A 12,670-nucleotide genomic window follows, 5' to 3' on the forward strand; every position below is an offset into this window, starting at 1 on the left:
CGTACAAATCTCTCCAATGTGGCGATCGTTCTCTGCGCATGGCGTTGGACCGGCCAGTGTGGCGAAATGTTATCTGCGATATCTAGTGCCAAGTGAAGCTTAACTATTTTCACAGGTCTGTCTATCCCTCTCACTTTTTGCAGCAGAGCACTGATCAACTCCTTAGCTATGCAAACACCTTACATTGGCATAAGTGAAAATTGTTGTTCTTGCTGTTTTGCAATAACTGCCAGATCGCCTGTTTAGCAACAGCGGATTAAGATAACACCGAATTAAGCCATAATAACTAAAAGGTCTTATACGGAAACTCGAGGGCACGACGAGTACCAGTTTTGCACGCTAGTACACTTTTTAAAAGGCGCCATCCTGTCGGCGAGCGTAATTGGTCAGAACACGTGGCCTGAAGTGTGTTTGTCTCTAAGGTATTCTTTCCTCGTGTATTTCAGGAACACCTCTGGTTCCGCGCTGAAGGCCTCAACTTTTGCGACAGGTTTCTGTCCTTCGTCAAATCACACCTGAAACATGATGAGCCCAAGTGAGTCCTCGTCATGATCACGCGCGAAGCATCTCGGGTTTGGACTTAGTGAGTTTCAATTATGCAAGGCAAGATGCTAAACCAAAAAGAAATTGCTGCGCTGTTAATAAACAAATGAAAACTCACGGAGATTGAGAATGCTCGAGCCGAAAATGGGTTGTCCAGGCAAATAACAGCAGATATGCCAAAGCGTAATATTGAACCATTTGGTTCGGTATTACGACGAAGCACAGCGAGTGTCAAGGCAAGAAGTGGGAAATGAGGTTGACACTGTCAGTATTTTTCTTGTTTATTTTGTTTTTTCGGTTTTGTTTTTCGCTGCCGCGACGACAGCTCCCGGCGCTATGAAGTTGCGTGCGCAGAGTCGTTATTCTCGCGCGAATCCCAGTGCCATCTCCTACAGCCTACACCATGCGAAGAGCACCATTACGGGGGTGCAACCGGTATCCGGTATATATATACTGGTATAAGTATTATGACATGAAAAAAAAATCTCAAACAAAAAAGCACCTGTCGGCAGGACTAGTGCCCGTCCCGTTATTCTTTGTCCCCGTCTTTCTTTTTTTCGCTCTGTAATATTCTACGATTACGTCTGATCAACTAACTCAAGCAAAAGCATTGATACAGTATATTGGGAGTCCCAGCTAAGGTCAGCCAAGATGCTTAAAGAAGCAAACTGCTAGGGAAATTCTGAGAATTGTCTACGAATGCGTAAGCATTCTTTCGAAAGGCTGCTACTTTGCTTTTGCTTGCTTGTCTTGTCTTGTCTTGTGTCCCAGACAGTGGCGCGTACCCGCTATGGGGTATTGGTCAAGAAGCAGGCGGTTTTCCGTAAGGTTAGAAGTATAGAGAAACTAGATTTGAATAGTGGAGCGTGGGACGATAGAACTGTAATTTAGACTTGCCATGAAAATATTGCTAAGAATTTTGATAAAATAATTTAACGTAAAGAAATGAAATAATAGAAACTATGGATAATTGTAGAAAATCAGCAAGGTACTCTTTTTGTCTTTCTAATAAAATTGTGAACTGCAAGAAAAGCGTCCCTGTGGCTAGATCCCAGTGAAGTGGCGCCAAAAGAAAGAATGCTTGGCGAGGTTAGCGATAGGCCAAGTTTGGCAAATGAGTATTCTAATATTTTTCTTTGTCTTAGAAAGCGGCGGCATGAGAGAAAATAATGTTCGATAGTTTCAGGTGCACTGCAAAAAAGAATATAGAGGGGACATAGTGAGACCACACCTGTCTAAGTAAAAATTTAGAGGAGGTATACGACATCTCAATTTTGTAAAAGATACTTCCAATTACTTTGAAGGACACCAATTAATATTCCATGGGAAGTCAAGATGGTGGAATTCAGAACACGGTGTTAGCATGGATATTGCAGAATTTTGATATATAGTGAAATTTCTTTACCTAGCCGCGGTGACATAAGCTGATGTCGGCAAAACAGATATGATAGGGCCGTTCAGGGGTGCTCGCGCGAGTGAATCGGCCATTTCATTCAAGTGCAAGCCATGATGTCCCCAAAGCAAACACACTTTTCGTAAGCACGGAGGTACCATCGAATGAAATGTTCTTTGAATTGCTGAATTTAAAGATGCAGTGAGTGCTGTGCATACAGATAGCGAGTCAGTCACGATAACAGCTAATGGGTCTTTTGGGGGGAGTTTTCGCAATGCTGATATAATCGCTAATAATTCTGCCTGAAATATAAGTGTGAAGTCGAGAAGGCGAAGGGAGTAGCTTATTTAGGTAGCTTATGCATGTCTACCCATCGCTACGATACATCTACTATTAGACTGCTATAACCATTAAATATATTACCTTGATCAATTCTGCATTTCTTTTGCCGATATACTCTATGAGCTGAGCCCAAACGTCGTCATCGCCGTTCTTTTTTCCGAACCACAGCTTTATATTTTCCTTTTCTTATTTACCTTTTTTGTTACGAACTTGGCTTGGCGACGGCGACGTCGTAAGTTTTTATTTTTTGCGAATGCTACGAATAATCTGCTATTACACTATTATTACAAGTACATGTATTAGCTTCTCATTTTCCCTTGTTTTACGACCTTGACGGGGTGAAGGCAACATCACCAGTTTTTTATTTTCTCCCAGCCCTACGAATCATCTACTATTGCACTTTTATTAAGACTACATGTATTAACTTCTTTTTTTTCCTTATTTGTTAACACCTTGACACGGCGACGAAGACGTCACCAGTTTTTATTTTTTTCCTAACGCTACGAATAATCTACTAGTGTACTATTATTACGAGTACATGTATTACATTTTTTTATTTTCCTTTCTGTTACGACTTTAACGCGGCACCGTCACCAGTTCTGACTCTTTCCTAACTCCACGAATCATCTACTATTGCACTCTTATTACGATACATGTATTAACTTCTCTATTTCCCTTTTTTGTTGCGACCTTGACGCTACGACGGCTACGTCACCAGCTTTTTCTTTTTCCTAATGCTACGAATCGTCTACCATTGTAGTGTTACTACGAGTACATCTATTAACTTCTTTATTTTTCTGTTTTTGCGACCTTGATGCAGAGACGGCAGCGTCACCAGTTTTTCTTTTTCCTAACTCCACGAATCATCTACTATTGCACTCTTACTACGAGTACATGTATTACCTTCTTTATTTTCCTCTTTTGTTACGACCTTGACGCTACGACGGCTACGTCACCAGCTTTTATTTTCTCCTGACGCTACCAATCATCAAATATTGCACTATTATTACGAGTGCATCTACTAAATTCTTTATTTTCCTTTATTGTTACGACCTTGACGACGTGAAGGCGTCGTCACCAGTTTTTATTTGTTCCTAATGCTACGTATCATCTACTATTGTACTATTATTAGGAGTACATGTATTAACTTCATTATTTTCCTTTTTCGTTACGACATTGACGCGGCGACGGCGCCGTCACCAGTTTTATTTTCTCCTGACGCTACGATTAGTCTACTATTGCACTATTATTACGAGTACATGTATTACCTTTTTCTTTTCATTTTTTGTTACGACCTTGACGTGACGACGGCGCCGTCACCAGAGGGAGAGAGAGTGAGTGAACTTTAATGAGCACCAGCAGTTTAGTCGGCTGGGCCTAGGCCTCCCGCGATGGGACGTCGAGGTCTTGCCTCTTCGCCGCTTCGTAGGCCTGCTGGGTCGCCCAGTGTTGGTCGTCGAGATGGGAGCTCCGCAGGGCGGCATGCCATCTCGACGAGGGGGTCATGGGATCAAGGTCTGGGTATTGATGTTTGCACTCCCATAGCATGTGGGGTAGTGTTCCTGATTGAGTTTTACAGACCTTGCACGTCTGGCTCGGGTAGATGTCGGGGTATATGGTGTGATAGCGTGTGAGGAAGGGGTATGTATTGGTCTGTAACAGGCGAAGAGCGGTTGCCTGTGCTCTGTTTAACTTGCGGTGAGGGGTGGGGAAGGTTCTTCTTGCGAGGTAAAATGACTTCACAAGGTCCATGTGTCTTGCAAGGCGGTCGCGTCCTGCACCGTCTCCGGCACGGTCGACTAGTCCTCGGGCTGCGGAGTGTGAAACCTTGTTGAGGTTGGTGAGGTGCGGGTGGACGACACCGGCGTGTGTTGGGATCCAGACGAGGGTGATTTAATTTTCAGACGAATGTGGGGCTTGTTGTAAGATACGGAGTGATTGCTGAGAAATACGACGCTTGATGTAGTTGTTGATTGCTGTGCGAGAATCGCTCAGTATGGTGTGACAGGCTGGGTAAAGAGTGCCCAGGGCGATGGCCACTTCCTCGGCCGTCTCGGCATTTTGGGTAACGATGCTGGCAGCATGTCGGAGCAAGCCGCCTGCTGTGGTAACCGCCGCAAAGCGCCGTCCACCTTGGTACCCAGCTGCGTCGATGAAGGTGACGCCCGCGCTGTTGGCATAAGCGTTGATGAGGGAGGTAGCTCGTGCCTTGCTGCGTTCTTTGTTGCGGTAGGGTGCATGTTTTTGGGAATAGGGTCGGCGTGTATCCATTGCTGAATGTCGCGTCGTATTGGGTGTTTGTCTCCATGTTGACGGTGCTAGGTGCTATCAAGCTTAGTTAGAATGCTGCGGCCCGTTTCCGTGAGGGTAAGCCGCTCTAGTTGAGAGCGACGTTGGGCTTTGGTTAACTCATCTAGCGTGTTGTGGATACCTAATTGTAGTAGAAGTTTCGTGCTGGTGTGGTTGGGTAATCCTAAGACCTGCTTATAGGCTCCTCTGATGATGATGTCCAGTTTAGTCTTTTCACCTTTTTACCAGTTGAGAATAGGCGCAACGTAAGTAATGTGACAGATGATAAAAGATTGGACAAGGCAGATGAGGCTTTCTTCCTTCATACCCCCTCGTCGGTTGGTCACTCGTTTCAGCACTCTGGATGTATTAGCGGTCTGTCGAAGGATCTTGGTGATAGCAGTAGAGTTAGCTCCGTTGGCTTCTATGGTAATTCCAAGAATGCGGATGCTAGGCACCACGGGTATGGGTCTGCCATCCCTCAGGTGGAGTTCGATTTCCTCGTATTGGCGTTTATTCGTGGAGGCCCGTGGGGGGCGTCCACGGAGTGTGGGGCGGTATAGGAGAAGCTCCGACTTTCAGGGCAACAGCGGAGTCCTGTGCCTTCAAGGTAAGTTTCTACGACGTCAATGGCGTCTTGTAGGGCAGTTTCGATTTGGCTGTCACTGCCCTTTGCAGGCCAGATTGTAATGTCGGCGTATATGGTGTGTTCAATGCCGTCGAGTTTTTGTAGTTCTTGTGCTACTCCGTGCATAACCAGATTAAACTGTATTGGGGAAATGACAGAGCCTTGCGGTGTACCCGTGCTGCCGAGGGAGAGTTCCTCCGATCGAATGTCTCCGACCGACAGGAAGGCCTTCCGATTGGATAGAAAGTCTCTTACGTAGTTGTAAGTGCGTTCTCCGAGGTTGAGCAAGGAGATGCATTCGAGGATGATGGAGTGCCTTATGTCATCGAAGGCGCGCTCGAGGTCGAGGCCCAAGATCGCCTTCGTCTGACGGGATTCGCCATCTAGGATTTGATGCTGACGTTGAAGCATAGCGTCTTGGGTGGAAAGATGCTGTCTAAAGCCAATTATCGAGTGGGGGTAAACAGATGTGTCTTCGAGGTGAGTGTTTACACGGGTTAGGAGCGCGTGCTCCATGACCTTGCCTACATATGAAGTTAACGATATGGGCCGGAGATTGTCGAGGTTAGATGGCTTACCGGGCTTGGGGATGAGAATTACTTCGGCCGTTTTCCATGTCAGAGGAATGGATCCTTGGCGCCAGCAGTTGGTGATGTATTCGATAAGTTGTTGCACCGAGGGGTCATCTAGATTTCTTAGTGTTTTATTCGTAACACCATCTGCGCCTGGCGCCGAACGGCTGTTCAGCTTCTGCGGGGCAGCATGAATCTCTGCCACGCTGAAATCTTCATCAAGGGCAGGGTTGGAGGTCCCTGTGTATGGCCCGTGAGGTTGAGTGGGCCCAGATGGGATGTACTTTTGACATAAGCTATTCTTAACGTGGTACTGGCCATGCGTCTTGCTTTCTGTGAATAAAAGTTTGGTGAGGCGACCTTGTTGATATGAGCGGGTGGTGGTGCTATCAATCAAATTAGGATTTTCCACGAGCGGGGGTGGTGGAGTTGCCCGTCTAGAGAGTGACAGAGCTCTGTCCATTGCTGTTGACTTAGAACGCGGCAGTGTGCTTCAATTTCCTTGTTGAGAAGTGCGACCTTCCGTCTGAGTCTTCTATTGAGCCGTTGTCCCTCTCATCTAGAGAGGATGAATGATTTGGCCTCGATAAGGTGGGCGAGTCTGCTGTCCATGCGCTCAGTCGGGGCATGTGTTGTGATAATGTGGGTGGCCGATTTAGTATCAGACAGTATATCGCATGACCATGATTCTATGTCGGTAATGGGAGTGTCCGTCGTTGCTGTTACACGGCGTTTACGGAACGCATCCCAGCCCGTCCAAGTAAAGTCCCTTGTTCTTCTCATAACGCCTGTTAGGTGTGGGAGAGTAATTTCGATGATAGAGTAATCACTCCCGAGGCCGTATTGGGTGTTGCGCCAATGGACTTTGTCTGCGTTTTTGGTGAAATTGAGGTCCGGTGTCGTGTCTCGTTCAGTAGAAATGCCGAGGCGAATGGGAAAAGCTGGGTCAGTAATGAGTGTAAAACCAAAACCATGGGAGTCTTGCCATAAGTTACAACCTGCAGCAGAGCTGTGTCTGCAACCCCATCCTGTGTGCGGGAGATTGAAGTCACCTCCGATGATAAGGGGGCTGCTCCCTGCGATGTTAAGGGCCTTTTTGAAGAGGGTTAGAAATAGGCTATGGCGTTGAGATGGAGTATTGTAGATATTGAGGATAAATATTCATTCCTTTCGTTTTCTGTGCGGGATGAGCTCATTGAAGAGGGGTTCGATGCGCCGATCGTGGAGATCGTGTTCGATTGCAGTGATTATTTTTCGAACGAGTGTGGAGACTCCGTGTGGAGCGTTGTTCGCGGTGAAAGGTTGACGTCCTGGAAGGTTGACAGGAGTGTCGGGCGTTTCCTGGGGAAAGATTACGTCGGGTTGACATGAAGTAGTACGGAGGTGTTGACGGAGAACGGGTTGTTTGTGGAGGTAGCCTCGGCAGTTCCATTGCCAGAATGTTGTGTCAGTGTTAGTGTGGGCCATGATGAAGGACAGCGGATGCCACAGGTGGCAGGGTGGCGACGACGGTTCCTGTGGTGTCCATGGCTACGGCTTGAGCGGTGGAAACAGTTTGTGTGAAAAGGGTTTTAATATTAGTTTCCATGGCGTTGACTCTCTGCATAAGGGCGATTAGAGAATTCTGTAATGTTTCCGCCGTGCTTTGGAGTGTTACGAGCATATCCTTGACTTCGGAGCGTACTTGGTCCTGAGCTCCTTCTTGGAGGGCTCGCTTTTTGGGGGCTGCTCTTGAGAGTTATTCGGTTTGGCTGTTCGTAGCGGGTTGTGGGATGTTGAGTGTGCGTTGGGTTTTGGGTTGTTTGAGGCTGTGAACCTCCTGGGTAAGCTTTTGGATTAAATCACGCCTAACTGCGTTTTCTTATGGTGTTCGATATCTGTGCTGTCTGCGTTGGGTTTAGGCAGTGGGGGGATTCTACGTCACCCTCTCGCGAGACGCCCGTCAGGGCCTCTGCGAAGCTCACCTTTTCTGAGGTATATCTGGCTCCTGGAGTCGACGTGGATCTTGATCTGGAACGGCCCGACCTCGGTCTAGGGAGGGAGCGGGACCGGCACCGGTGCTTGGTCTCCACGGACGGAAAATCTTCTGATTGAAGGGCTGAATGCTGTGCTACTCGGCGTTCTCCGAGGCGTCTTCGTATAGCGTACGGCGTTTTGTTTCTGGCAGTACAAGCTTTGTCTGCTGTGGGGTGGGATCCACGACACAACGTGCACTTGGGTGTACACTGGTGATCTTGATCTGGATCGCCGTCACCTGTTTTTATTTTTTTCTAGTGCTACGAATTATCTACCATTGCACTTTTATAACGCGTACATGCTTTAACTTCTTGATTTTCCTTTGTTACGACTTTGTTGCGGCGATGGCGACGTCACCAGTTTTAATTTTTTCCTAACGCTACGATTAATCTAATATTACACTATTAGTACGAGTACATGTATTAACTTTACTTTCCTTTTTTGTTACGACCTTGATGGTTGTGATAAACATTTACTAATTGAGCCTTTTTACTACATTACTTGTGAGGGGGCTCAGGAGCGCGTAGGGTGTCCGGGAGTTCGGGGCCGTCGGCGACCCTCAGAGCCCAGTCCACCAGCCGTATTTGGTCGGCTGGGTTGGAGCTAGACACCGCGGTCTCCCATCCCTCGACGTCGGTGAGTTGCCACTCAGAGGGTGGCTGGAGCTCAGGGCATAGGAACATAATGTGATGGCAGGTGGCTCTAGGCGCGCCGCAGAGCGTACATTCCTGTCAATATAGGCCTGGATGAACTAGGGCGAGAAAAGCTGGAGAAAGAAAAGTTTGTGCCTGAAGCTGGCGCCAGGTACTCTGTTGGAATTTTGTTAAGGATTTATCTGGGGGAGGATATCTTGATGCGGCGACGTCGCCGTCACCAGTATTTATTTTTTCCTAACGCTACAAATCATGTACTATTGCACTAATAGTAGAGTACATGTATTACCTTTTTTATATTCCTTTTCTGCGACGACCTTGAAGCGGCGACGGCGCCGTCATGAGTTTTTATTTTCTGCTACCCCTACGATTAATCTACCATTGCACTATAACGAGTGAATGTATCAACTTCTTTATTTTCCTTTTCTGTTACGCCCTTGACGCGGCGATGGCACCGTCACCCGTTTTTTTTTTCTAGCGCTACGAAATATCTACTATTGCACTAATATTACAGTACATGTATTACCTTTTTATTTTTCCTTTTCTGCTACGAGCTTGACGCCGCCACGCTGACGTCACCAGTTTTTATTTTTTTAACGCTACAAATCATGTACTATTTCACTATTATTACGAATACATGTATTAACTTTATTGTCTTTTTTGTTAAGACCTTGACGCCACGACGGCTACGTCACCAGTTTTTATTTTTTACGAACGCCACGAATCATCTGCTATTATTACGAGTACATCTATTATTTTTTTATTTTCCTTTTGTGTTACAAGCTCTACGCGGCGATGGTGACGTCACCAGTATTTATTTTTCTAATGCTGCGAATAAATTACTATTGCGCTATTACTACGAGTAAATGCATTTACTTTATTTTCCTTTGTGTTACGGCCTTGAAGCGGCGACGCAGCGGTCACCGGTTTTTTTTTTTTTTCCACCGAACGCTGCGAATCATCTGCCATTACACTATTGTTACGAGCACATGTGCTAACCTTTTTATTTTCCTTTTTTGTTACGACCTTGACGCGGCGACGGAGTCTTCACCAGTTTTTATTTTTTACGAACTCTACGAATCACCTGCTACTGCACTGTTATTACGAGTACATGTATTATTTTGTTATTTTCGTTTTGTGTTACGATCTCTACTCGGTGACGGAGGCGTCACCAGTATTTATTTTTGTAATGTTGCGAATAAACTACTATTGCACTATTATTACGAGTACATGCATTTACTTGTTATTCCTTTTTTGTTACGACCTTGATTCGGTGCCGTCACCAGTGTTTATATTTTCCTTTTTTGTTACGACCTTAACGCGACGCCGGCGCCGTAACCAGTTTTTATTTTCTCCTAACGCTACGATTAATCTACTATTGCACTATTATTATGAGCACACGTATTGCCTTCTTTATTTTCCTTTTTTGTTACAACCTTGACGAGGTGAAGGCGTCGTCACCAGTCTTTTTTATTTTCTCCCAAAGCTACCATAAATATACTGTTGCACTATTATTACGAGTACACGATTAACTTCGTTATTTTCCTTTTCTGTTACGACCGTTACGCGGCGAAGGCGGCATCACCAGTTATTATTTTTTCTAACGCTACGAATCATCGACTATTGCTTTATTATTACGAGTACATGTATTAACTTCTTTATTTTCCTTTTTTGTTACGACCTTGAGTCGGCGCTGGCGCCGTGACCAGTTTTTTTTTTTTTCCAACGCTACGAATCATGTACTATTGCATTAGGATTAGAGTGCATGCATTACCTTTTTCATATTCCTTTTCTGCTACGGCCTTCACACGGCGACAATGCCGTCACCAGTTTTTATTTTCGCCTAACCCTACGATTAATCTACTATTGCACTATTATTACGAGTACAAGTATTAACTTCTTTATTTCCCTTTTTTGTTACGACCTTCTTACGCGGCGATGTCACCTGTTTTTTTGTTCCTAACATTACGAACAATCTACTATTGCACTATTATTACGAGTACACGTATTAACTTCTTTATTTCCCTTTTTTCTTACGACCTTCTTACGCGGCGATGTCACCTGTTTTTTTGTTTTTCCTAACCCTACGAACAATCTACTATTGCACTATTATTACGAGTACAGGTATTAACTTCTTTATTTCCCTTTTTTGTTACGACCTTCTTACGCGGCGATGTCACCTGTTTTTTTGTTTTTCCTAACCCTACGAACAATCTACTATTGCACTAATATTACGAGTACAAGTATTAACTTCTTTATTTCCCTTTTTTGTTACGACCATCTTACGCGGCGATGTCACCAGTTTTTATTTTTTCTTAACGCTACGAATTATGTACTATTGCACTGTTATTACGAGTACATGTATTAACTTCTTTATTTCCCTTTTTTGTTACGACCTTCTTACGCGGTGATGTGACCTGTTTTTTTGTTTTTCCTAACTCTACGAACAGTCTACTATTGCACTATTATTACGCATACAAGAATTAACTTCTTTATTTTCCTTTTAGAGCGCAGCTCTTTGGCGTCCGTTCCTGGGTTTCGCGTCGGCGTTGTCGTCGGCCTCGTAACCAGCTCCGCCCCCCTTTCATCCCCCCAGCGCTAGCAGCGACCGACTGATACCGCTGGATGCCGCTGACGCCGCTAGAGAGTCAAGATAACGTGACTGCATAGAACACCGTCGCCGCCATGCAGAAAGAGGAGGAAAGGGTCCCCCCCCCCCCCTGGTTCTTAGCGCTGCGGAAACGAGGGTATCATATTGTTTGCGTCGGCATCGGCGGCGTTGTCCCTGAAACCAACTCCGCAGCTGGGGTTGACTCACTATCGGCGTCAGCGGCATCAGTCAGTCGCTGCTATCTCTTCCCTCCTCCCTTTATCGTGTTGTCCGCTTGCTGCACGCGCTTCTGCCCCCATCGTTTGCCGCTGGGTGTACACGCCGCCCCCCTCCCACCCCTTCCTGCGAGTCTCCGGTTGTCAAAGCGCCGGCTCGAACTTTGAAGTTGGCGAACTGTGCGCCGCAAAGTTGCCCAACGGCTTGCTGGTAGTAGCTGCCTACTTCGCCCCTACCGCACTCACGAAAGACGTCGTGCACTTCCTGCAACTCGCATTAACCGTCCATCGATCCACACCGATGTTAGTAGTGGGGGACTTTAATGTTGACATAAAGACAAACAGCAATTTCCTAACACTTATGCGGGAGAACATCCCGTTCCTCTCGCTCGTAACGCGTCTCACGGCTGTGACAACCTCGCGAGGCACTTGTATAGATCTCGTCTTTGAGAATCAAGCATTGGTGTACCAAGTCGAACATATATCAGTCTATTTCTCCGACCACAAAGCTTCCTTCATGACTGTCAAGAACTGTTAGTGGAGTCTTTGTTAAAGGAATACGTGTGAAAAATAAAAAAAAAAATTCTGTGATAGCGCATACATGTGTTGCTCGATTTCTTTGCCTCAATCTATCGAAAAGGTGAAACAGCTTATTTGCTGCGCTCAAATTTCGCATTAGGAAGTAACGTAATCGTCGGTAATTTTTTTTGTTACGACCATCTTACGCGGCGATGTCACCAGTTTTTATTTTTTCTTAACGCTACGAATTATGTACTATTGAACTGTTTTACGAGTACATGTATTAACTTCTTTATTTCCCTTTTTTGTTATGACCTTCTTACGCGGTGATGTGACCTGTTTTTTTGTTTTTCCTAACTCTGCGAACAATCTACTATTGCACTATTATTACGAGTACAAGTGTTAACTTCCTTATTTTCCTTTTTGTTACGACATTCTTACGCGGCGATGTCACCTGTTTTTCTGTTTTTCCTAACCCTACGAATAATCTACTATTGCACTATTATTACGAATACAAGAATTAACTTCTTTATTTTCCTTTTTTGTTACGACCTTCTTACGCGGCGATGTCACCTGTTTTTTTTTGTTTTTCCTAACCCTAGGAACAATCTAATATTGCACTATTATTACGAGTACAAGTATTAACTTCTTTATTTTCCCTTTTTGTTACGACCTTCTTACGCGGCGATGTCACCTGTTTTTTGTTTTTCCTCACCCTACAAATAATCTTCTATTGCACTAAATTACGAGTACAAGTATTAACTTCTTTATTTCCCTTTTTTGTTACGACCTTCTTACGCGGTGATGTCACCTGTTTTTTTTTGTTTTTCCTAACCCTAGGAACAATCTAATATTGCACTATTATTACGAGTACAAGTATTAACTTCTT

At 45.1% G+C, this 12,670-nt stretch overlaps 1 protein-coding gene across 1 annotated transcript in view; it reads left to right on the top strand.

The window, feature by feature from the left end:
• LOC135914792 (decapping and exoribonuclease protein-like) overlaps positions 1 to 12,670 on the top strand; it is a 295,029-nt gene that overhangs the window by 263,845 nt on the left and 18,514 nt on the right. The window contains exon 8 of the mRNA XM_070538309.1: positions 447 to 535. Coding sequence (XP_070394410.1) covers positions 447 to 535 — 89 coding nt within the window. The remainder of the gene's footprint in view (positions 1 to 446; positions 536 to 12,670) is intronic.

The sequence above is a fragment of the Dermacentor albipictus genome, chromosome 5 (assembly GCF_038994185.2).
Source record: "Dermacentor albipictus isolate Rhodes 1998 colony chromosome 5, USDA_Dalb.pri_finalv2, whole genome shotgun sequence".
NCBI classification, from domain to species: Eukaryota; Metazoa; Arthropoda; class Arachnida; order Ixodida; family Ixodidae; genus Dermacentor; species Dermacentor albipictus.